The following is a 25,552-nucleotide window of genomic DNA, read 5'->3' as shown; positions in this document are numbered from 1 at the left end:
TGAAAATGTGATCCAATTGTCTTGAAGATGAAGTTAAATTTGCATTATCTACAAACATTTTTTTTGGGTCAATCATAAGGATAGTCAAGAATTACAGTTCTGACATCTACCGAATAACAAAGGCTTCTGAATTTCTTATCTGGCCAATAATTTGAGATGCTTCGTCAAGCTTGTTTGCTCTCTCATAAATGCCAGCCGCCACAAGATGAAGCTCTTTCTTGTCAATATCTGGATCATTTCTGAGTTTCTCAAGAAGCGATTCCACTCCCTTGAAATCTCTCCGTGCCCCCAAGAGACTCAGCATCTGGTAGTGCACTCTGTCAGAGAAGATGCACCCTTCTTCCTGCATCTCTTGATATAATGTTGCTGCCATGTCAAATTCCTGAAGCTTACCATAGGCATTCAGCACATTGGCAATCATCTCAGAATCCGGGAAGTAACCAGCCTTCCTCATACTGTCAAACACTTCGACTACGTTCTTGTGCCTCCGGTTCCTTGAGAACAGATCCACCATTGACTTAAATACCGACACATCCTTCACCTCCCCTGCATCAGCTGCCTGCCTGAAGACCCACGCTGCCTCCTCAACCCTGTCAGCATTGGCAAGAATCTTGATAGCCGTGTCCTTTGGTATGTTGTCAGGGTGTTTGAGCTCATGGAGCAACCGTTTGGCATGAGCAACGAGCCCTGCCCGCTCATACACCACAATCATGGTCTGATATAGCACCGGATCGATCTCGGCCCCAGCCTCTCTCAATTTCTGGAACAGCTTAGCGGCACGGTCCAATTTCCCGGCTTTCCCCCAGATAGAGATGATGGTGGAGTAGGTAATTGCATTGGGTTGGACTCCTCTCTTCTGCATCTCCTGCACCAAGTTGCCAGCTTTTTCGTGCTCGAGCGATTTGCCATACATGGCAATCATGGTGTTGTAGGTGACGACGTTCTGTGGCACGCCCTTACGCTGCATGAGGCGGAAGAGGTGGACGGCCTCGCCGAACAGTTCAGCATCCCCGTAGACGCGGAGCATCGTGTTGTAGGTAACGACTCCGGGCTCGACGCCGAGCCGCCGCATGCTCCAGAAAAGCCGATCGGCCTCGCGGGCGAGCCCAAGCTGGCCGTAGACGTGAATCACGATGTTGCAGACGGTGAGATCAGGGGTGATATGGGCCTCGTTGCGCATGTGAGAGAAGAGGGAGAGGGCCGCGAGGTACCGGCGGCGTTTGACGAGCGCAGAGAGCAGGGTGGAGTAGGAGATGGCGTCAGGGGCCACGCCGGCGGTGGGCATGTCGGAGAGGAGGAGGTTACGGGCTTGGTCGAGTAGGCCGGCGGCGGAGAGGGCAGCAAGGGCGGCGTTGAAGGCTTTGAGATCGGGGGTGATGCCAGCGGCGCGGAGGCGGGAGAAGAGGGCGACGGCTTTGGAGGGGTCGTTGAGACGGAGGGCGAGGTGGATGAGGGTGGAGTAGAGGACGAGGTCGGGGACGACGCGGTCGGCCGACATGATGGGAAGGAAGGAGAGGGCTTGGTCGAGGAGGCCGGCGGAGGAGAGGGCGGAGAGGAGGGTGGAGTAGGAGAAGGCGTCGGGGGAGAGGGAGTGGGGAGGGGCGCGCATCTCGAGGAAGAGGCCAGCGGCGAGATGGAACTGGCGGGAGCGGAGGAGGTTGCGGAGGGCAAGGTTGAATGGGAGGAGGGAGGAGGGGTAGGAGGCAGGGCCGGAGACGAGCCAGTCGAGGAGGGCGAGGGAGCGGCGGTGGTCGCCGGATGGGAGGCGGGAGAGGAGGGAGCACATGAAGCGGAGGGAGAGGAGGGGCCGGCGGCCAGAGCCAACGAAGGGGGAGAGGACCGCATGGAGCTCCGAGGAGTTAGTGGTCAGGGAGATGCGCGAGAGGAGATCCGACATGTCGACGCTGCGGTCGAGGTAGTGGTTGGTCTGGCGGTGGTCGGAGGAGCGGCCGGGGCGGCGGCGCCATACATCTCTACGGCTTCTTGAAGAAGAAGACGAGGAGTGGTTGCGAGGAGGAGGGAGTGGAAGAGGAATAGCTGCTGCTGCTGCTGCTGCTGTTGCCTTATCCAGCAGCATTTCTGGATTTAATTGTTTGTTCAAGCCGGAATGGGAGGGACGAGTATATAAACAACAATATAAACGACCTCCAATTGAATATTTAAGACATCAGATAACGCCCAAATAAAAATTAAATCCAAAAATATTCGGCATCGTAGGCTTAGCTTAATGGGAAAATGAATTAGCAACGTTGTATTTCGTGTGGATTTTCTTATTTTAAATTGATAAACGTAATTCAGCAATCATAAAGGCTTATCTCTTGCATAATTCCTGCAGTAATTAACCTCGCTCTTGCATACAGCTGATAGCCATCGCAAAAACTTTAATCTCAAGCAATTATAATCGAAAAGCTTCCAACAAAATGTTATCCAACTCCAACATAACAAAACATAAATAAACCATCAACTGGCAACAACCTCCTCAAGGGGGGAGGGGGGGACACAAAAGTTCGACCAAAGTTCAGGGAAAAGAAACAAAAAAGATCATGCTAAATGGTATCAGTACTTGATGGGAGCAAGGATATCTAGCTGGGTACCAAGCTTCTCTTCAACTGTCTTTTCTGCCTTCAACCTTAGTTTGGTGAGTTGCTTTCTCCTTTCGTAAGATACCTGAGCCTTCTCTTTCCTCTTGTTCTCCAACTCCTGCATACATATAATTCAAAGTGTGAACTTTTTGTACAGCAAAAGATCGTTATAGAGAAGTAGGCCATCTATGAACAAAGGGGATCTGGTCCGCAACAGGACATAAGCAAAGCAACTTCTCCTTTTGTCCAAGACACAGGAGGAACCTCCATACCAGCGGATAGAAGGATGAGATAAGTATTCTCTTTTCTATATAAGAGCATTTTTCATAGAGGATAGAATGGCATAAGTAACACAAATCAACATATAAGAGCATTTCTACATCCGCCGCGGTTAGTGTACTAGATATACACTTTGAACTAAGCTAACTTTACTAATATATATCTTATAGTTATGGAGCAAGGACCATAGTATGACTAAGGAGCATTTAGATTATACATGATTAGGACTGAAAAGGAAAATTTTCTACATTGATCAATGGACTCAAATGTTGGATGAAGAAAACATGTTCACTTAAGTGACCCTAATTAATCGACCGCAAGGCTTTAATTTTTATTCTTCTTGTCTCAACAACTATATCAGGTGCTGCTAACAAATGTCATACAAAACCCCTGAACTGCATGAGTTGATAACAAATTATCAGCTAACTGAAATGAGTTGACCAAAACTTCATCGCCAAATCAGCAATATCAGGTTCTTACAAAAGTTCATATATAAAGCCAATCTACAGCATCGCATGGCATTAAGTGACATCTCCTACTGTCAAGCATTGCAACGTCAATTTTTGAAAGTGCATTCGCCTGTTTAACATCACTAAAAAGGTTAACCTCTGATGAGAGGATATTCCCTTATCAGCATTTCCAAGATCTCCCAAATAGATCAACTTATTCAACATCTAATATACCCCAATTTTTGTTTCACCATAACCCGACTAGTTATGTTCTATGAGAACCACAAAGATTCAAAATCTACTAAGACGTTCACCAAGAATAAGAACGACTAACTAATCTCCGAGCTATTAAAGTGCTCCAAAATAACTCCTATATAGGATTAAATATCTCATATTCAAATTCATCCAAGGGCAGCAACTCACAGTCAGTCTTGGATCTTATATATCATATGGCATATCAAATATCGATGCAAAGAATAAACAAGAACACTGAAGGCAATGCATGAATAAAACAATGAGATTAATCTGACCTTGATGGTATCATAGTGACTCCATCCGACCTCCGTCGAGAGCCGCCCAAGCAAGCAGTACTTGTGCCCCGGCTGCAGTCTCAACACCCTAGCTCGAACAGAGAAGAACATCACCAAATCATCAACTTCTCTTTCTAAAATATAACAAAATAATAAAATAAAATAAAGAAAGAAAACACGAATTTGAGCTCACTTGAGTGCGTCGGGAATGACCATCCGCTTCATCTTATCGTACGGCGGAGGCACGCCCTCATACGCCTTGAGCCTCGCCAGCGCCGCCGCTCCCCGCTTCGTCTTGTGCGGTATCATACTAACAGACCACGAGGCAGAAACGCATCGATACATCAAACCAAGCCAAATCAAGAAGAAGAGGGGGAGAGATAAAGGAAGAAGCTGTTACCCCCGGATGGTGCGCCAGAGGATCTTGGCGGGGGCGCGGAAGTGGATGGGGCCGTGGGAGGGCTTCGTGTTCATGCGCTTGCGGAGGAAGCGGAGGTACTTCATCTTCTGCCGGACGAGCCCGCCGGAGAGGCAGATCTCCTCGCACCGGACCACCACCACACGCTGCCCGTTGAGGAGCTCCTTCGCCACGATCGAAGCCAGACGGCCGAGCATGTGGTGGCGGGCGTCCACCACCACGCGCCGAGTGCACACCCCGGAGCCCGACACCATTTCTACTTGATCTAACTCTCTCTCTCTCTCTCTCTCTCTCTCTCTCTCTCTCTCTCTCTCGACGGCGTAGTTGGAGATGACGGCTAGGGTTTTTGCGATAAAGAAGAGAGCGTAGCGGTACGATGCACCGCGGAGCAGATTAGAGCTTAAATAGAACTGATCGGCAGGCCGAAGGGTATTCTTGTCATCTTATGCCACTTAATATTATTATGGATAAGTAAGCATATCTTACTCAGATAAACATAAAGCCCTTATTAAGTTTTTTTTTTAAGCATATCTTACTCAGATAAACATAAAGCCCTTATTAAGTTTTTTTTATTTAAAAAAAGATCAATTTCAATATGTACAAATAATGGTGTATTCCAAATTTTGGAGGATTATAGGAATTCTTAGAAAAATCCCCATTTTTTCAACAGAATCATCCTAATGTTTTCTATACATGGTTTTCTTCAAGCCTGCCTTCATGAGAGATTGAGAGGTCTATTGATGTAATGCTGAAAGAAGAGAGAATATCAACTGAAATGGAGGAAAAAAAAAGGATGTGAAAAGTTGATGATTAAATCATCCATTATCAATCAGCTACAATGATAATCCTATTATCAGACAAACAATTACACAACCAAAACGAGGTTTACTTTCCGCTACGCGAAAGCTTCTGAAACCTCCAACTGATTATATCACTCGTTAACACATTTTGACTATCAATAAAATTCTTACAATACAACAACAAAGCCATTAGTCCCAACTGATTGGGGTTGGCTAATAGTAATTGCTACAATATTCATACAATGACATGATCAAATCAAAGTTAAGTTACTGGTACATAAATACAGTTTCCCCACCAAACTGGATCGAATTGCACTTTACTGGATATATATAGCAAACCCACGCTGAACAGATCAAATGATATCCTACTGAATTCCGATTAATCATGTAGAAGCACCTAAAGTTAATAATGTACATGTGCTCTCTCGGAGAGAATCATGGCATAGTAGGCCTCTTTCTGCTCAATATGCTCAACTGGCACGAGTTCTTGATTCTGTTCCAGAAACCTCACAAAGTCTGATCAGATGGAGGGATCCCTTGTTTTTGGAACCACTCTGGCATATGAAATCTTTCATACAATGCGGACCGTACATCTTTCTGGAGAGAAAGGTGCTTAAGAAGTGGAAGTATAACCCCAAGAAGCTGAGTATAAAAAATTGGACAAAAAGATGATATCAGGAAATAATTACAAAACTGAATGTTCTTGTGATGACACACAGCTTCTGTCAAGATAAACATTGTTCCAACTTAGATAGCTAGGTCATTTGTTACCTGATCATCATAAGGTTGTCCGGCAGAAAATGGAACACACGGAATTCCGTTCAATGGTTGCAGTATGAAACTAAATGGATTGTTATCAACAAGCACAATTCGGCAGGGATCTTTTGACAGACAGGAGAGATCTTTGACATGTTCCCTGTATTCCCTGATTCATTAAAGGGCAGCACAATATGAAAAGGTGTCTTGAAACAAGGCAGGTAAACACCCTAACTTTAACCTGCACTACATATATATATGTAAAGAAATTTTTAGTAGCATGTTAGGGCGATGTTGAAGAATTTATTGAGAAAATGCTTAATAATGGTTTAATTGTGTGTTTATTATACCAGTATAGATATATGAGTAGCAAATGCAAGACAAATAAATATAGTGACAAGATTGCTTAATATGCTTGCTAATGTTAATTGCAGCCTATCAAACAAAACAAGGAACAAATAAACCAATAATCAACTATATGTGAAGTGTTAAACAGGAGCATTTCTTGTGTAAGGTGCACCCCTTTCATCCAAAATGATGCCAAAGAAATGCTACAAATGCCATCAGAGCAAGGGTATTTAAATTGATAAGACTGCATGACAGTCATCTAGCTGAACCTCGTGTCTCGATCATGTTCTTTTGCAGTCAAAAGTACAAAAACTGAAAAGGTACATATGTTCATAAAGTCCTATTTAATATTTCAGGTTAGCAAATGGCTAGATGTTTATGTTCCTATTTCTTAAAGATTTTACCTTTTTCTTTAGAGCCTTCTCTGATCCCGGAATGATACATTTTCAGAAGAGTAAACATACCTATTGGTTACTGATTTATGTTAAACAGAAAGATAGTAATAGCTAGTGATGGGAATTGTTTCTCAAAAAGAAATAGAGCCTGACTCAAAGCTAAGCAGCTGTGTAAAGCTAGCATATTAGCATTCTTTTAGTGAGTCAACTACCACACAAGTTGAATTGGCACACCAGAGTTTCAGCAAATAGCATGCTAAAGCATAAAAACTACCAAATTAACAATAGAATATGGCAACATGATACATAAAAAATTTCTATTTATTTGGATCTTACATGCATTTTCCTTTTATGAGTGCTATGTAGCTATTATAATTTTTTAATAAACAAAGCCCAGTACAAATATAGCTTTTATGAAAAAATAACATCATGAGATAATCTTGAAGTACAAGTTACACTGATTTGAATTGGAAATTGAGAAAAAAAAGAGTAATCCTCCAGAAAAATCAGGTGTGAGAACAAAAGACGAAATTCAGCATGTAAGCCATCTACAGAATTCAAGATAGAGAAACAACCTGATCGGTCTTTTCTATAGAAATGTACTGCATTGATCAGCTTAATATAATCACATGTTTACTAATGTCACATTACTTAAAAGATATAGCAGCCTAAAAGTAACACCTAATGCATTAGTATTCCCAAAATTACTGCATTGCATATTAACAGTACCAGCCAAACCAAAAATGAGCACATGATTAATGAAGTCAAATAAGACAAGAAAATTGAAATCAATATGCCAAATCCATATTTTGGAATTATTTGGGCCACAAGTGCCCACCATAAGTAATTGCAGCTTTATTGAGGATAAGGATAGCTTACGTGCTAACTGTTGCTGGCCGATAAAGACGAAGGCTAAATCTATTTTCGACATCTATTTTATCAACAAGTGGCCTAGCATATCCTGAAAAACAAACCGCGGAGGACCCAATGAGTTAATCAAGGAAAATAATAAGGTAATTCTGGCACATAAATCAAAATGATCAGAAAAATGAAGACCTTCTAAACCAGCAGTAAACAGAATTAGATCGGCAAATTCATGAATCTGACGCAGGAACTCGTGCAAACCAGGACGTTCAAAAACGGTCACGTGATTCACTTTCTGTTTTCCTTCAACTTCCTTCAAGGCAAGAATCCCAATTATAGGATAATACTAAATTAATAAGATAGGAATTCAAAGTTGAGTTACCTTATCAATAGAGATGCACTCTAGTTCAAAACACTTCACACCTGCTTCAATTGCCTGGCTACGTACGATGCTAGGTAAGCTAGATGTCTCATAGGCACATACTAGAGTCTCGTCCAAGTCAAGGACTACCTGCACATTTAAATGAAGCCAATATAACAAGTGATAGATATCGTAATAAAAACATGTTAATCTCAAATTCGTGAAATTAACTGAAACTTTTGCTATCTACCTTATCGTGTAGCTTAGTTATGACATCCATGAGTTACTTTTCACATAGAAAATTTCAGGCAGGTTCCTCAAGCTTTATTCGGTCCGATATATAATGCAACTTATCACACGCTTCGAACACTAACCCCCATCCATCCTCACAAAAAGGACAGTTCGTAGGGGAAGTTCCATCAAACAGTCTTGATTTTCTATAATCGACTTAATCAGCCACAATTACTTATAGGTGACAAGAAAACATTACTGGCATTTCCTCAAATTACAAACTCATTTTTACTGACGTCTGTGCATTTAGCTTCCTCTGAAAGAACAAAAAGAACAATAAATCCTTTCACCAAAACAATATAATTGAAATGATTGCTGATGTAATCATCATCATCATCATTTTGGGAATACGAATTTTTAGTTTCTCCGTAACAAATTATCAATCATCTCTTATGATACTTTCCAGAAGGACTAGAACTCATCCATTTACAATCATAACACGACCATGACATCATTAATTAAGGCATGCTTGCAAGCCACATCAGCTAAAAAAATGCTGCAGCAATTGTACTCAATAATTCTACCACCTTTAGAATCCCCAATTTCCTCCGTTCCTTACCAAATCCAGTAGCAAAATGACCAACTCAAATTGAACAAGAAGAAAAGATTGCGAGGGAGAGATTCAAGCATTAAAGCATCAGACAGGTTCCAAACTTTCCCCAATTTGGCATATTTACTCTCTAACCAGCTCAAAAACACCACCAAAGACCGTTCCTTTTTCTGGTCTACAGATAATCTATGCATCAAAAATCAAAGAAACGACGTTGGAAATCATACCGTGAGCTTATCGAGAGGCTTGGGAGGAGGAGGAGGGGTATCGGTCGGGATCTCGGAGGTAAGCGGCTTGAATTCGACAGAGGAGGTGGTGGTGGCGGAGGAGAGGAGGGGATGGCCAAGGCCAACAAAGGAGAGGACTTGGGCCCACGAGGGCGTACCCCTCAGGATCTGTAGCAGGATCTGGAGCAAGAAACCCATCCAACCCACCACCGCACGCCACGCCTGCACCGCCGACTTCGCCTTCTGAGTTCCCGGCGCGTACACCTCCGTGGCCCCCGCCTCCGCCATGATTTGCCCCCGCACCAAAGCGATGGGAGAAGAGGAGGATGTGCACGTGGAGGGGATTGGTTGGCTACCGGCCAGCGCAGGGGAAGAGAAGAGGGATTGGGTCAGGGCGAGGAGAGAGAAAGGAGAGGGCGGGGGAGAAAAGCCGAAGTAGTAATCACAGGAATCGATTGGGTCGGTGTGGGACCCGCGAAAGAAAATTTAACATTTAATTGTCGACTAATTTGCAAATTAACAGACGGGATTATCGCCTTTATAATGCTTTTATAAATTAAACACTTTGATGTACTTAATATACACATCACCCCATAAATGATTGGAAGCTTTAGTGGTTTATCCTCCGCTATAGGAAACTCCCCTACAGCCCGAGTACCTGTCGCTCTCTTATTGGTGGATGGAGACTACGCTCTTCGATTACAACCATAAAAGGAAATAAATTTTAACAGCCATAACTGAAATTTTACTAGAGCTCCTTTTATCTAATCTATGATTAATCTAGCATGAAACTTAGATTCCTTTCTCCAGTGCCGTGTCCTAGCGTCACTCTTAAGAGAACGAGGGTCGAGGGGGGGAAACCAATTAAGATCGATCCAAAGGATCCCTTTCTACCACCCATGGTGTGAGGCGAAATGACGAGAAGAACCGAGGGCGGTCAATGGAAACAAAGCCTTTTAAAGCGTTCTACGTTCATGAATGATGGGGATGGAGCTTCTTGGAAACTTCCAATTTTTAGGAACATGTTGGAAATTTAGGCAGCGGATCAGCAGCAAGCAAGCAAGCAAGCCACAGCTGCATGGATTTCCCTGGAGTCAGAACCCAAAACAAGCAGTTAAATCCCAAGCTCATATAGCTCTTTGACCTCACGACAAAAAATAAAAAAATATATAGTTAAAAGGATTTTTAATTTTCCAAGATTTGACTGACTGGCTGAGGAATGATGATCCAAGGCTGCTGAATTAAACCGCAGTAGATTCCTGCATTCCGGATTGTAGGGATCTGAGATTTCTCTCGTTATGATTGATTGACGTCAATCAAAGGCAGAGCACATATTTAAAGTTTTTTATTATTCATTAGAGAATTATATTTAGACCTATTTTTTTTTCAAACTAAAATTATTATTATTATTATTTTATATTTAATTAATCTATAGGCCGAATTTAAAGATATTTATTAGAGATAAAATTATAGATAATTGAATAATTTTTTTAAACCATCTAAAATAAATACTTATTGAATTTTATATAACAAAAATATAATCAAAATATACATATGATAAATATATTTATCATCTAAAATCTAATCACATTTTTAATATGTTAGGAAACTTATCTAAGTATCTATATCTCTAACGAGTATCTTTAAATATGATATGTAAATTAGCTAAATATATTAATTTGAATATAACCATAAGAGAACAATAATATAAATGAAACTATAAGAGTGAATTTTTAGATTTAATAAATAAGGATAAAATATAGCTTCCCCCAAATTTCTTTAAAAAAAATTTTAGTTTCCCTTTATTTATTTATTTATATTGGATGTTGATAAAGACCTTGGAGTTGAGAATATATTATTGTTTTGTTCATCAACTCTTTACTACATTCGAAACAAGTAAACTAGCAATTTATCTCATTACTTATATATGATAAAATTTCTGTCCCTATATATATGCAAACAAGTAAAATAAAAAGGATTTTCTTGCTGTGGTAATAGGGCATAAAATGCAAATGCTGAGATGCTAAAATCCGACAGCGAAATTATGCCACCTGTTTACGTAGAAAATTTTGAATCACCAGTAGGAGGATCATACACAACCATCGATATATTTATATATATTCATATATCACAGCATGATAACGGCTTAGATTAAATATATGTACATGTCCTTCACCTCCAGGTACTGCAGCTGATCTCTTTTACTGATACAATACAATACTCTCAACCTCAAGGCTAAATAAGAATGTATTACCAGATGTTGCAATAGGATCTCTTACTGAGGCACAATCCATCATACAATAGGATTATGCCTGAGTATCAGACGAACTCGAAACGCATGAGTAGCCTTACAGATCTGAACTTATTTCCCTTGAGGTCGTAGAGTGGCACGGCACGAATCCCTGGTTTTAGCTCTGATACAGGCAGGCAGGTTTGCCCTCCAAAGTCATCCTTCTCAGACATGTCATATTCATGAACTTCTACTCTCAGCAAAGCTAATTCTGGGACAGTTAATGGGAAGATAAACTCCTCATTCCATATTGGCACCCACTCGTCCTCCATCGTCTTTGTTTTCTTCATCACAGCATCAGCTGGGACTCCAGCTATCCCTACCTGGAGAATGATTAATATTGACCAGTCATTTCCTATACTGAATAATGTTGTAGTGAGATGAGCTTTAGCTAGCTGAGGTAAGAAGGTTTGTTCAAAATTGCATATTCATAGATTCTAGCTCAAACTTCACTTGGGCTCGAAACAAATCGAGAGGTCAGCTCGAGCTCTTGTTTTAATATGCAATATTAGAATACACGATATATAGTTTAGTTACTTATACGAGCTAATTTATGCAAAGCTCAGGAGATGTTTTCTGCACTAGAGTTCATCTCCTTCATTCAACAACTCAAAGTTTGAGTTGCAAATAGTTAATAAACTATTAAGCTTGAACCAAGTTGAAACGATGCGAACTCGAGCTCTTTCAAGCTAACAAATTTATTTCTATACTGAAGGCTGATGGACATATAGTTCTAAACCGGGGGCAAGACACATAACCTGTTCAAAGTATACAAGTATATGAGGTAGAGATAAGGAAAAGTACTGGTTGAATGTAGGTCTCTTACCCTCGTGTAAAAATCTGGAGGGGAGAAGGCATCAAAATGTGTCTTACTAAAATCGATGCGCCATCCATCCCCCATGTATACTTTAACCTATTGTCAGAATAGTTAAATAGGAAAATAGGGAATAGACAAAATTAACTCACAAGTCACAAATATCCCACCTTCAGAATTTTCTTAACAGGCAAACTTGCTGTTGGATCAAACACCTCACCATGTGGACCAGTCTTCAGCAAGAAATCAGGCTTCTTTACATAACCGCAGCCCCCATTGGCTCTATAAAATCCTTGCATCAACCAGAGTGAACTCCCATATCCCTGTCAAAGGGAGATAGATCAAGACTAGGAAAAGCATATTAATGGTAGTTCAGTGAACTTAGGTACATTTACATAATGCCAACAATTTTGGCACAAGAGTTCGTATCTGGCGCACTAGAAAAGTAGATGATACAATTGCCAAAATAACTTTGGCAAATGCTCAATGAAATAAATTAACCACATAATGATACATAATTGACAAACTCTAAGCTCACGTTTAACCATAAGAAGTTAACCTGCATATTGAATGCAACCATTTGAGCGCCATGCTTCCAGGCAAGTAATGGATTGTAATTGGAAGAATTAAAGCGTGTACCCTTTGGATATATCCTGAGAATATTCTTCTGAGTGAACCTGTACATCAGGTTTCAAAAATCAAGAACTTGTGAAACAAAGAATAAAGGGGCATTACAAGTGTGCCAGAGCGAGTAACTAAGAATTAGCTATGATTAGTTATGAATGCATACATGGAAAAAATTAGCATTTCGGGAATAATAAAATTTTGTCATAATTAAGTGTTTGTAGAAACTACAAATGTACCTTACTAGATCGGGGCTATGAGATGCTGCTGCCTTTGCAAGCTGTTGTTCACTCAAACTAAGACGTCTAACTTTATCAGACTCCACCTTTAGTGCATTTCTTAAACGGCCTTTAGGTTTCCCAGCCTGAATAGTAATTAGACTTCTATACTGATTGGCAGAAGTTTGCTGAAATTTAGCATCATCATCATCAGCATCATCATCATTATCATCAGAATCTTCATCATCCTGCTCCTCATGCCGATCAAGTTCATTATGTTTTGCAATCATATCTAGCAGTAACAGTAGCAATAGGTGCCACACAAGAAAATTTTGAATTATGAAAGGAGATATACATCCTCTTGAAGTGCGGACATACCTTATCATCACATTCTTCAGGTTTAAAATCTGCAACTTCCATTTCCCAGGCTTCTTCGTCAGTCGAATCCTTCCCTTTATGAGAGTCATTCTTATCACCCCTGGACTCAAGGTACTCCTTTGGTGGTTTAGTGGAGATAATAATCCTATTCTTCAGAGCTTCAGGAGACGGAAATTCCTTCAGAGTGTCTGAATCAGGGTGATAAAGCATGTCTCCAAAAGTTTGAGTGATCATCTATATTTATTTAGCAGTTAACATGAAGATCGAATGAAATTTACACACTTGCACAAGAAAGTATGAAACTTACCTCAGCTACTTTTGCTTGCAGATCTGGTGTTAGATGGTCCTCTAGTGTGATCACAAGAGGATATGGAGATGCAACAAAAGCATACTCTTTAATGGACGTCAAACACTTGATGAGTGTTACAGGAGAAGTCAGCGTCCTTCAAATTTCAGAAGAATAAATAAGAGATGTGTGAAAAGGAAAGGGCGCATTAGTATAGTACAATGTGACTTTCTCTTTTCTATGTTTGGACTATTTTGATCAGCTAAGACTAGTTGTAAGAAAATGAAGGCAATACTTAAGAGATGGTCTTGCAATGCGAGAAAGGATACAAAGGATCTGGTATACTGTGTTTTAGAAACATATGCATGATGTTGTTTGTGCAAAATCATAGAAGGGAAAAAGGCCTCGTAGACTATTTTCAATAGAAAATCATTTTTTCCCCCACATATACCTAGACCTTTCAGTAGCTTTGATGTATTCATTTATGATTTATCACATCTCTACCAGCAGAAGTATCAGGTCTTTGACCTATCTCAGCACAAGGCAGAACAAAAGAAAATCATGATAATTTTTCATGTTATATTGGAGTTCAGCTCAAGAAGATCATCATCAAGTGTTCAAGTTGATCTGAAAGGATATATTGACAGGTCTCATGAGTAATTTTTCAAAATAAAATCAAACATTTAAGAGTAAGAGGTTTTGAGTACAATGAGCAAAAATCCTAATACTACATATTGAGCAGTTGATGTTCGAACATCAATACCTTCCATGAAGAATAGCGACATCATCTTTTGTAGAATTTGGCCACATATCCAGTTCAATAACTCTCACGCCTCTCTGCAATGCTTTTATGATCGGGGCATCACTGCAGTTACTGCTTAGCTGGTTCCCAGTCAAGTATGAATTATGGCCTGTGTATATGTAATAATGGGATATTGGAGCAGTCATGTCCTGGTGAACCTGAGAAAAGGACGAGTTGCTAAGTATATCATTTACAGTAAAGCAATATCCAGTCAGATGTATCTCTTTTATAAAATGATCTATTGATAGGAAAAGCCAAAGATTTAGAATTCTTTTGGATTCAAATACTAAATCAACATATTAACAATTTATACTACTTTTGTATATGCCATAAGAGAAACTAACGAATTGATCAGAGCAGAGAGGCTGTGATCAATATACTAAAATACTAACAAATTTTTTGGCTTCTTATTGCTAACCCCTAAAATTGGAAAGCAGGAGAAAGGGAGAAGACTAAAAGCAAACACTGCTTAGCCTACATAAAAACTAATATCGTTTTGCAACTCAGGTTCAAATCTAAAAATCTATGAAACACAGAAACCAACTAATATTTCCAGGATTTTGAGCAGAATCGTAAAATATCTGAATCTATGATAAACAACAAATATCCTATCTGATTTGCGACTATAACATAAAGAGAAGAGTAATTATTTATGATTCAACTTCACCTCAACATTCAAATTCACCATGTTCAAATTTTCTTTTCCAAAGCAAGAAACTTTACCTATTAATCTACTCCCAAAATCCAAACTTTACCACAACAGTACCTTTAAGTAGATCGAGCGAGATCTATCCGACTATGACATCACACATTCACTTCATCCATCTATCCCATGCATCTACCTATCAAATCCGCATAGATCAAAAGCAAATCCCCCAGATACGCGGCAATTCGTACCTCCGACTTGATAGGCGGATTGAGATCGTCGGAGAAGAGATAATGGTGGAAATCCTCGAGCGTGAGGAAGTGCTTGGCCCCGAGGTTCCCAAGGTGGATGCGACCGTCGAGCTGCCGGATCCGATTGGCGATCTTCTCGGCATCGGCGAGGGAGGCATCCGACTCGCCCTGCGACTCAGCGAGGAACCGACGGAACTGCTCGGCACTAATCTGCGTCTCTCCGTCGGCGTAGGCCGCGAACGCCACCTTCACGTCGGCCGGCGGCGCCGCCTCGCTCCACCGGAACTTCCTGGTAAAGCACATGCAATACTTGTAGCTCCCCATCTTAATCCCTTTCACTTCTCCTCCTCTCGATCTCACTTCGTTTCTTCTCACCTCGATCTCTTTAGCTTCTCCATGGCCCAGGCATTGGGAGGGATTATAAAGAGGGGGAAGTCCTCGTCCTCGGGGACGTAGTGGACGACTTTGGTGTGGGGAGGGGTGGATTCGGATCGTGACAAAGACACAGGCGGGATTTAACCTTTTTAAAAATGATTCTTTTACATAATACCACCTCTAAGTAACTCTATTGATGTCTACACTCCTCGAGATTTTAATATGAACTTTATTCTCAATCTTTTGGCATGAATAAATAAAATAGAGGTGTATACGTGTAAAAGACACGAGACCTATTTTGCTTAATTATTAATGATGTCCGTTTACCTTTTGAGCTGGATGAGTTGTTCTGATGGGCAGGGTGTCATTAGCAGCGATAAAGCGATTCCCTAATCCCTACCAATTTGATAGTAATTTGGTTCGAACCAACTTGAGTGGAATGGGAATAAGTCGTACTAATTTTATTCATTTTACACCGGAGTTGAAAATAATTTTAGAAGAACGGAACAAGATTTAGTGCCATTGATAAGATTTTTATATATTAAAATAAGCTTCGGTGCATCTTTGTTTTGCTCTCTTAAGTCAAAAGAGGAGCCTTCCGTGATATATTTGTAATTAGAATTTGGAAGTCATAATCACATCAATGATCAATCACATGGGAAGTTGATCGCTTTGTTGGATGAGAAGAAATTAGAATCTAAATATAATAGAGATTTATCACATAAGGAAAGCCGATAGTTTTCCAATTTCTTTGGTATTTAATTGGAAAACGAAGAATAAATGTAATGATATAATAGATAAATAAGTGTTTGATTACAATGGTTCGATTTAAGATTAAATTAATCAAATTAATTTTATTATCTTTTCTTTGGTTTCATGTAAATAAATATTTATTTTTAGTGTTTTTTAGAGCTAGACGGGAAATCCCATTATTCTCTCAAAAAAGAAAGAATGGGAAACCTATTAGATTAAGAGTTAAGTAATTTTATATTAAACTGTTTATATTATCTACTTATGATTTTTTTAAAAAAATTTGGTCAAATTCTTTTACCATAATTTACACATTAAAAATTATGAGCATAAATGAGATTTAAGCTCAATATTGCTCGAGCCGAGCTAAAGACTAAATTAAGCATATTTTTCAACTTGAGATAAAAAAGAGCGGAATCAAGCTTAAGTATGAAACCTGATTATTTTCAAACTAGGTTGAATATATATATATATATATATATATATATATATATATATATTATATTTAACTTGAGCCTCTATTGGGTGGAGCTTTAATAAGCCGACTTTAACTCAAACTTGACTCGAAATTCATATCAAGCCCAAAATAAAGTAATAGGCTTAGCACAATTCAAACCGAACCTGAGCAACTCATTTATTTGACACCCCGGGTAAAGATACTATCACAAGTAGGCGTATTACCAAGTAGTAGGATATTTAGGTAAATTGTTTGAGAGGGGCAAATTGGTCATTTTCTAAAATGGGATGACATCTATTTGACAAAAACTTTTGAGATAAAAGAGGATTTATTCCGGATAAACTCTTTTATCCCGAGGAGGACCAAGGTTGGGCCAAGCAAGCAATAATCCAATAGACGTAAGCCTGACGTGGACCCAACTTAATCCAAGCCCAGTATGGTCAGGATCGGGCCGGGTCTGAAAGCCTAACGAAAGCAAGGAGAAAAGGAGAATTACAAGGAAAACTAAGTTCCTCAGGCGCATCGGACCGATCGCGCGATCAATCCCGAGAAGAAGATGATGACCGGAGCAGAAGAAGAAGAAGAAGAAGAAGCAGAAGAAGAAGCCCCAAACCCTGATCCAGACTCCGATCCCTCGGCATCGTGTTCGAAGAGGAAAAGAAATCTCCCGGGGAATCCAGGTAGATCCGAGACCTTCTTCCTCGCTCCCCCCTCCGAGAGTCCTCGTTCCATCACACAAATAAGCCCTCGTTTTTGCTCAGATCCGAAGGCGGAGGTGATCACGCTCTCCCCGAGGACGCTCCTCTCGTCGAGCACCTACACGTGCGACACGTGCGGCAAGGAGTTCCGCCGCGAGCAGAACCTCCGGATCCACCGCCGCGGCCACAGCCAGGCGTGGAGCTCCCCCGAGAAGAAGCCATCGTCATCGTCGTCGTCGTCGGCAGAGAAGCTAAAACGGGCGTACGTGTGCCCGGAGGAGGGGTGCGTGCACCACGACCCGAACCGGGCGCTGGGTGACCTCACCGGGATTAAGAAGCACTACCGCCGCAAGCACGGGGAGAGGAAGTGGGCGTGCGGCACGTGCTCCAAGAGGTACGCCGTCCGCACGGATTGGAAGGCGCACGTGCGGATCTGCGGGAGCCGGGAATACGAGTGCTTATGTGGCACCCTCTTCTCCAGGTAACCTTGTTATAAATTGGCCTTCTATATCTCTTTCTTTTGGAACAAAAAGAATTGCTTCCCATTTCCGCTGTCATCTGATATGGTATGAATAAAGAACTAAACTTTTCCTCTTTCATTAAGAAAACTACTTGTCATTGACTCATCTCCTGGTGGTTGGGAAGCAGAAAGGAGAGTTACTTAGTGCATAGAGCTTCCTGTGATGCACCAGCAGCAGCAGAAAGCGATGAAGGCGTCGAAGCTGTGGATGATTTGCGCTTTAAAGCTAACACCTTTAACAATGACTTGCTGTTCCCGAGCTTATGGGGACAGGCGTCGACTCAGACGGAAGAAGACGAGGACGAGCAGAGAGCGAAGGAAGCACTGTAAGATGTCCTCACGATACCCAGGTTGATGTATCAAAAGAACGCACCCAAATGTATATGGATTCGATTCAGTTTACGTGAAATAAATTATTCACTGGAGCAAATTCATGCTTTGTTTCATCCCTGATAACTATTCTGCATTGCAGAAGAGATGACAATTTAGCATCTTTCTACACTCATCTGCATCGTACTTGTGTAAAGAAGCATTGCCATGAACATATCTGTACGCTTGGTCAGGCACCAGAGTTTGGCAAAGCTTTATCACACATTATAAGCAGCATCAACCACAAAATAGGAGGAAGATGATCAATGAGCATCATAGGCATTGGCATTCTTAATTTCACCAGGATATCAGGTACAGAACCTTGAACGATCTCACCAGGCTAATAACTCCTAATACAGCAAACAGAAAATAATTTCGCCTATTGGTGACAGACCTTCAGAGAATCATAAAATTTCATTGTAAATAGAGGATAGGTGCAATGAGATTCAAGGCACTAGAAATTATAAGGCTGAAATATGTCAGGAACAAAACAAAGATTCTGACGAAGCAAATTGAGAACAGAAAGTTGGAAAGAACAATGTGTTATTAGCTATAGGACTCTAAAAGGCAAAGAGAAATAATAAGGAAAAGATGTCGGCAAGGGAAAAGGAAATAGATCCGAAGAAAGTACACACTTCCTAGAAAGCAAGAAAAGAATAATAGAACAATCTAACCAGCAAAGAAGGAAAACAAGATCTATCTTTGACTTGTTTTTCTCAAGAGAGACATCAACCCAAACAGCAAAGCAGTATTTCTTTTCACCTTTCGCCGTTTTCATTCATTTTCTAAAAACACGACAGGATAAATTGTAAATATTAGTAACGAAAACCTCCAGTTGAAGAGATCAGAACAACTTTATCAACGAAACAGCCCCACAGAAATGCCAATAAAGGAAGTGACTAACATCAACAATCATGTTACCTGTGGCGTAAATAATCAAGCCGAAACTAAGATCCATGTCAGGGCACTGGAGACTAAATGAAAATTCTTTTCTTATGCAATGCGGCTATACCACTTCTAAGCTTCAAATATCCCTGAATCCATACCTGTGTGTAAAGAGATGAGATATCTGGAAAATGATAAGTTTTGCTATCCAAATACTCGAATCAGAGGACCCTCCACACAAAGCCAAGCAGAATTCTCAGATTGAAAACCCCACATCTACAAAACTGCTTCCATTATATATCGAGCAGGAAACTAAACTTTAATTAGCATCTTACAAGTGACTCTCTTCATAAAGATTAATCAGTACACTTTTAAGAGAACATCTGTCACTATAGGAGAAAAAAAGCTACTGCCAAACTTGGTATTTGCTCTGTTCAGTCTGTCCCTTCCAATCGCCCAAACCAAGTCTTATAATTTACTCAATCATACAATCTCACCACCATGGTGGGTCTAATAGTTTTAACACCTATCTAATTAACAATATTTGCATCGAGTAGTTTAGATGAACACATCACTTCAGTATAAAAAAAAGTTCAGATATTTCCACGTGTTTAACAACACAATAAATGCAGTTATAAACCAGTAGTAGTAACAGCAGTAAATCAATAATATTGGAATTAAATTACCACAAAACCAAAATGGAGCACAATAGGGAGAATTTAACCATTTCAGCGTACAAAAACCCCAATTTTTTTTTTTTTTTTTAACAAAGCACAATATATCAACTCAGAAGCAAATCAAACCCTACAACGATACAGGAGAAGGAAACAGAGAAAGATCCATTCTCCTCTAACACTTATCTTAAAAGATCACCAGCTAAAAACACCAAAAAAAGCATCGATTTCATTAGACCAAAGCAAAAACCAAGCAAGTCGACCCCGTGATCCTTTTACATCGAGGCGAATCAAGAACCACCAGCGGCGGCGGATCGATAGCGATAGAGCTTACCGAAGACATGGAGAGCGGTGACGAATCCGATGAAGCAAAGGCTCATCACGAGCACCACCGTGGGCGTCATCTTCAACCCTGGGGCGTCGTCGGTGTAGAATCGAAGCATATTGCTCCCACCTCCCCCGCCACCGAATCCACCGGCGCCGCCTCCGCCGCCAACCCTCCTCCTCCGCATCCCTGCCGCCGCCGCCGGCGTGCCTCGTGGGACTGCCGTGGCCGGCCGGGATCCGGACCCGCCCGTCGCCGAGGCTTGCGATTGCGAGCTCCCTCTCACCATCGTCGAAATCGAGAACAATTATAAGAGTAGAACAAGAGAAAAACGAGGATTTTAAGGTTTAAAATCTCTTCTCTTTGCTTTGTATTAAGCTCGAGATCCAAGTATCTCTCTGTCAGGGGGAACGCGAAGTTTATCCGGGTATTGCGTGGAGATATCTGGCGGATTAGGATAAGTGGGGGGATAAAGGACCCCGGGATGGACGCGTGTCGCGTGGAGAAGGTTTAAGACGTCGGGGAGCAGTGTAATAGAGTTGAGAGGAGGACTAGGACAACGGGGATAGAATATAATAACAAGGTTTAATTTTACGTTAATTAATTTGTTTTTCTAATTTAAATCAACTTAATTACTTTAATATGTCCATTAAGTTTAATCTCAATAATATTTACCACTAACCCCATGGATACAGTTTAATCACCAACACTACATATTCCAGTTTATACCCACTTATCCACAAAACAAAATATTAGATAATAAATTTTAGGTAAAGAATCAAGAAAAAGAACAAATTTATATAAAGACTGCAAATTGATCGAGTACCAGATAATTAATATTAGAGATTTTGACATAATTGTCGCTGAAATTTTATTAAATATTATAATTGCCACTATATTTTAAAAAGTATCAGAGTTACCACTAAATGTTTTTGATTACTTCATAATATCATTATAATTTTCTTCTATTAAAATTAATAAATACTCCTTTTTTTAGTTTAAAATGTAAAATACTTATCAGTAATAATGTTGATATAATACAAAATAGCTTTTAAATTACTTTTTATAATTTATACAGGCAAACTAATCTTTTGTAAATCTAAGTTACTATTTAATTATGACTAGTTAGATTTAACTAAAGGAATGATATTTAAAAAAACATAATAATTTCTGTGGCAATTATAATATTTAATAAAGAAAGTAACAGCAATTATAATATTTTGAAAGTTTTCAGTGACAATTATATAAAATTTTCTAAATATTAAATACAGCGCATATTTGTAATAAATATTGTCAAACAATCATCCATTAATCATTTATTGTTGGACAGCCATCATTAACATCACTGGTAGAGTGGCTGCTATGAATGCAAATACTATGTAAGAGCTTTAATTAGACCCAGAAAAAAAAAGGAATTTTAATAACCTATAACAATAGTTGTCCTAAGCTTAAGCATTAGTTATCATTTAATGAAGCAGCCTTCCCAGCTCTCACATAGATGGGAGATGCCTTTGTCTTTGTTTTTCAGCCAGGCATGGCCTTGTTCTGCAAAAAATGTCTGAACAATATCAATGCCTGTCGCGGGCGATGGAGAGGAACTTCATGTCCTGCTCCTGCTATGGTTACAAATGTCAATCCTTTATACACTTGGCTCCACCCCCCAACCTATCAAAATGACATCAAAGAGATTTCATTTAGAAACTAGTAGATCTAAATTACAAATCCACCATGCTATGTATCAACTTACTCTCATGGTTACTATGGATTCTTCAAGTATGGATAAGTGAAGGAATTGTGAACTGACCTTTCCTTTGTCGTACCACGGATACCAGTTGATGATAGTTGGGAGCTTGAGGGCATCTATCGAGTACCTGGTTGCAGTTACAGGGACTACTGCATCTGTATCTCCGCTGCCAGTAGGGTAAGGAGAGAAGTATTTAGAGATGGAGTGATGAACGTGAAGATAATACAAGTAGTTAAAAAGGCAGCAGGAATTGTCATCTTCATCTAATTGCTATTAGCTAATCCATTGAAAATAAGAAAGAGGAAGAAGCCTTCACAGAATTAGTGAGCAATTGGTTTTTTGGCTGTTATTTGCTGAAGAACACCGCTATATATCTGAATAGCATAAATGGATTCATGTAACCAACTACAAACAGTTTAAACTGAAGCCTCCTGATCATTACCATTGCACAAAACCTCAATCCTTGGTTCCTAGAAGATGAACTTATTACCAAGTTTAAAACTTGTATTTGTATTGGCATGCGCGTTGTCACATAAATTCTCAAAAATTACAGAATATATGAGGGAAACTAATAGTCCATGTGATATGAATAGTCCATTGACTCCATTCAAAGTCTGATAAAAGGAAATAATGAACTTCACAAAAGCAAGTTCCAGAATTACTAGATCTGTGCCCTTCTCTAAAAGAGTAAAACCAATGAGAATTGTAGGTGAGTAATCACCATACCAATCAAAGTGTGAATTTCTGGAACTTACTTTTGAGAAAAGTAAAATTTTCACATATGATGGGAATTAGAAAAAAGATCTTCATTTCGGTAATATTATCATAGACAGCCTTGCTACAATATGGTCCCGACAGATTTTGTGGGCCTGTTACATTTTAGTAGTGATACACTTATGCCCAATCTAAAACTTTCAAGCAAACAACCACAAATAACAGCAGGTCAGCATATTATTGCTAAATGAAATTGGATGATAAATTAAAGTACCTGTACACCCATATCCTTAAACCAGCTGCAATTAGATCCCGGTAAATAGGAAGCATAGATCTAGGAGAATCAGCCCAGTAGGTTCCAACGATATCACTAATACGGATGCAGAGAATTAATTCCTCTAATGTCAAAATAAAATGCAAAATACACTTAAAGTTCAGGCAGTAAATTTTGTTGATGTATAAGAAAATATACCTGCAAGTATCCCATGGATAATGAATCCCAGTAATGTTAGCATGGAGTGCCTTTTGCACTTCCGGACGATTGTAGTAAGCCTTGGCATATCTCTCAGTGCAGGGATCATAAGCTCTGGACATCCAAGGCTGAATAAAAATTTAAATGATATCAGATCATTAAAGCAGCAGTTCATAAGTGAGATGAATCAACATAACTCTATATCAGCAATGATATGAAGAAGTGACAAATCAATTGCATGAATCCTATTATAATAACAGTACCATTCAGCTTTATGTGGGGCTATATCCCCTTCATCAGTCTAAGGACCATCAGCTTATTTTTCCCCCTTTTCTGACTGCTTCTACCTTTAGATATATTTTGGTCTCTCGCTTCCCTCTGTGGCACTTCTAAATTGAATCAAGTTGTTACTCCCTATCAGTACATTGTAAGGTCCCTGCTAACTCTGAGATATGTAATATATCTTCTTCCATTTGCTATTATCTGACTTGTGCCATAAGGAAGCCAGTTCATATTTTGCTCTTCTTGCAACACCAAGCAGGCATCTTACAATTCGCAGTTAGAACTATACTCATTTTCAAAATCTGCTGCTGGGTTTCTACTCATTAATCTTACCCAGAAGCATGATTGGACATATAGGTAGCCCATAAAAGTCTTAACATTTTGTGTTCTATCAAATGAGAGATTTAATAAATACTTCTCATAAGTCTTTCTGGTCAATATTATTGTGGTGTGACCAACTTGCAAATAAGTACTTAAATTTTATAAAAGATTAATCAAAAGGCAAAATTAAGATGGTGCTCAGAAGAAGAAAGTATAGTGAGCAGATTAGCTTACATAGCGACCCCTTAAGCTGAGCTTGAGAGATGCAGTGCTATTGCATGGGCGTGTATATATGCTGTATGGGTCTATATTCCCTTCTTCAGTACTTGCTGCATCGAGGTTCTTTACACACTCGACTGAAGGATGTTGTGAGGATTGGAGGTTACATGTAACCCTCAGCTTATGATAAGTGGCATCTGAGATCAGACCATGTGTCCACCAGTACTCAAAAGTACCCACATAATCATGGTAGTCATCAGTAACAGCATTACCTACCTGATATTAGCATTCCATCAGAATGAAGTCTCAAACCCGAACTAGAAATTAAATGAGGTATATTATGGAAGAGTTCCAAATTTACCATAAAACCCTTGAGATTAATGATGGGATTCTGGATCCCCTTATTTCTCTGATAGATAATCTGAGATAATTGAGGGACATAATGCCCTGAGATGAAGTAGATGAATGATTAAGAGCTTTGTTGCAGAATAGCTGTCAAAAATGACTCAATGAAACACCTATCGGTAAATAGAACCTGAATAGCTTTCGCCAGCGACGTAGAACTCCCGATGCTTGTATTGAGGGAACCTCTCAAACCAATTTACAAGAAAAGCATAGGCATCCATCGCTAGCAGAAACAAAAGGGAGTAAAGAAGTCATTACACAGTATCAGATCATGCCAGCAAACAAGTTCTATAAGCATCGTAGTGAAACAGTGAACTGAAACCTGTCCTCATGTCTCCCGATGTATACAGATCCAACGAAGTATTCGAGTACGAGAACCCGACTCCGGCCGGGGACTCCAAGAACAGCAAATTGGCGGCTGCAAACACCCAAAAACAGTCAAAAATACCAAGTTGGTCAGCCTCAAATGACACCAATACAATCTCAAACCCCATAAAAATCACATCTTGCATCCGAAATCACCTTTATTCCATGAATTGCCATTGAGATAAAGGGTCTGTCCATCTGAGCCAATCCGAAAGGGGCCGAGCTCCTCTGACGCGCCATACCCGATCGACGAGCACCCGGGCCCGCCATTAAGCCAGAGAACTAGCGGCGCAGATTCCCCAGCCGCCGGCACTGCCTCAATAAGCCAATAGAATAAAGCACGGCCATGTCCAGGATGAACGGTAACATATCCGGAGTACTGGGAGAATCCCACATTGGCGGGTTGCCCTGGGAGATAGGTAATCCGATCATTCTCTTGATCTACCAAGAACCCGCACCCCACTCCTACCAACAAGAGCAGCAACACGAGAGTGAGACCCATCACCCCTTGTGTGGAAAGGGAGAGACCCAAGTGAGAAGAAAAGGGAGGGAGACCGTTGACATCGAGATCAGAGACACAGGAAAGATGGGTTCTTTTACTTGCAAGAAAGCTTGATTAGAGCATAAAAACAACGGGAAACGAGGAGATTTACCGCAATACGCGAGGTTAGAATAATGCCGGGATAAGCAATAATAGAATAAGAATAGAGCAGGAGAATAGCACATGGGTTGGCGGGAATAGCCATTGATTGCGTCGTGGGGGGTTGGGAGGCAGGAGTAATGAATGGAATAAAGGAAGAAGTAAAGAAGAAGGGAA

At 40.2% G+C, this 25,552-nt stretch overlaps 7 protein-coding genes across 9 annotated transcripts; 1 reads left to right on the top strand and 6 right to left on the bottom strand.

Moving 5' to 3' along the window:
- Positions 1 to 2,243, bottom strand: LOC140790247 (uncharacterized). Its single transcript, XM_073140236.1, has one exon. The coding sequence runs from the start codon at positions 2,075 to 2,077 to the stop codon at positions 107 to 109; it is 1,971 nt and encodes a 656-aa protein (XP_072996337.1). The 5' UTR covers positions 2,078 to 2,243; the 3' UTR covers positions 1 to 106.
- Positions 2,244 to 2,380: 137 nt separating this feature from the next.
- On the bottom strand, positions 2,381 to 4,668 carry LOC140790248 (large ribosomal subunit protein uL13w). The gene is made up of 4 exons (XM_073140237.1): positions 4,241 to 4,668; positions 4,034 to 4,150; positions 3,841 to 3,928; positions 2,381 to 2,700 (listed from the first exon to the last, which is right to left on the bottom strand). The coding sequence occupies exons 1-4, from the start codon at positions 4,510 to 4,512 to the stop codon at positions 2,557 to 2,559; spliced, it is 621 nt and encodes a 206-aa protein (XP_072996338.1). The 5' UTR covers positions 4,513 to 4,668; the 3' UTR covers positions 2,381 to 2,556.
- Positions 4,669 to 5,165: 497 nt separating this feature from the next.
- On the bottom strand, positions 5,166 to 9,363 carry LOC140791410 (uncharacterized). The gene is made up of 6 exons (XM_073141968.1): positions 8,851 to 9,363; positions 7,804 to 7,932; positions 7,614 to 7,734; positions 7,437 to 7,518; positions 5,830 to 5,983; positions 5,166 to 5,700 (listed from the first exon to the last, which is right to left on the bottom strand). Exons 1-6 carry the CDS (start codon positions 9,136 to 9,138, stop codon positions 5,566 to 5,568), a joined length of 909 nt encoding a protein of 302 aa, XP_072998069.1. The 5' UTR covers positions 9,139 to 9,363; the 3' UTR covers positions 5,166 to 5,565.
- A 1,579-nt stretch (positions 9,364 to 10,942) lies between these two features.
- LOC140790093 (phosphoinositide phospholipase C 6-like) lies at positions 10,943 to 15,611 on the bottom strand. 2 transcript variants are annotated; one of them, XM_073140019.1, is made up of 9 exons: positions 15,160 to 15,611; positions 14,224 to 14,420; positions 13,482 to 13,617; positions 13,175 to 13,408; positions 12,818 to 13,044; positions 12,514 to 12,631; positions 12,125 to 12,277; positions 11,967 to 12,053; positions 10,943 to 11,463 (listed from the first exon to the last, which is right to left on the bottom strand). In XM_073140019.1, exons 1-9 carry the CDS (start codon positions 15,481 to 15,483, stop codon positions 11,170 to 11,172), a joined length of 1,770 nt encoding a protein of 589 aa, XP_072996120.1. In that variant the 5' UTR covers positions 15,484 to 15,611; the 3' UTR covers positions 10,943 to 11,169. The 2 variants fall into 2 exon arrangements, with proteins under 2 accessions (XP_072996120.1, XP_072996119.1); XM_073140018.1 differs by lacking the exon at positions 11,967 to 12,053 and having other exon boundaries at positions 15,160 to 15,606.
- Positions 15,612 to 17,182: 1,571 nt separating this feature from the next.
- LOC140791373 (zinc finger protein MAGPIE-like) lies at positions 17,183 to 18,389 on the top strand. 2 transcript variants are annotated; one of them, XM_073141915.1, is made up of 3 exons: positions 17,183 to 17,421; positions 17,503 to 17,920; positions 18,088 to 18,389. In XM_073141915.1, exons 1-3 carry the CDS (start codon positions 17,298 to 17,300, stop codon positions 18,287 to 18,289), a joined length of 744 nt encoding a protein of 247 aa, XP_072998016.1. In that variant the 5' UTR covers positions 17,183 to 17,297; the 3' UTR covers positions 18,290 to 18,389. The 2 variants fall into 2 exon arrangements, with proteins under 2 accessions (XP_072998016.1, XP_072998014.1); XM_073141913.1 differs by having other exon boundaries at positions 17,195 to 17,920.
- Positions 18,390 to 19,912: 1,523 nt separating this feature from the next.
- LOC140791374 (uncharacterized) lies at positions 19,913 to 20,637 on the bottom strand. Its single transcript, XM_073141916.1, has one exon. It carries the CDS (start codon positions 20,499 to 20,501, stop codon positions 20,178 to 20,180), a length of 324 nt encoding a protein of 107 aa, XP_072998017.1. The 5' UTR covers positions 20,502 to 20,637; the 3' UTR covers positions 19,913 to 20,177.
- Positions 20,638 to 21,486: 849 nt separating this feature from the next.
- On the bottom strand, positions 21,487 to 25,542 carry LOC140791344 (serine carboxypeptidase-like 27). The gene is made up of 10 exons (XM_073141877.1): positions 25,389 to 25,542; positions 24,892 to 25,200; positions 24,692 to 24,787; positions 24,500 to 24,592; positions 24,326 to 24,411; positions 23,980 to 24,240; positions 23,143 to 23,270; positions 22,945 to 23,040; positions 22,017 to 22,122; positions 21,487 to 21,877 (listed from the first exon to the last, which is right to left on the bottom strand). Exons 1-10 carry the CDS (start codon positions 25,459 to 25,461, stop codon positions 21,737 to 21,739), a joined length of 1,389 nt encoding a protein of 462 aa, XP_072997978.1. The 5' UTR covers positions 25,462 to 25,542; the 3' UTR covers positions 21,487 to 21,736.
- Between the last annotated feature and the right edge of the window lie 10 nt (positions 25,543 to 25,552).

This window comes from Typha latifolia, chromosome 6 (assembly GCF_019914945.1).
Source record: "Typha latifolia isolate L0001 chromosome 6, TyphaL0001v2, whole genome shotgun sequence".
In the NCBI taxonomy this organism is placed as follows: domain Eukaryota; kingdom Viridiplantae; phylum Streptophyta; class Magnoliopsida; order Poales; family Typhaceae; genus Typha; species Typha latifolia.
Note: the sequence above shows the minus strand (reverse complement) of the source record. Positions and strands in the feature narration are given on the sequence as shown.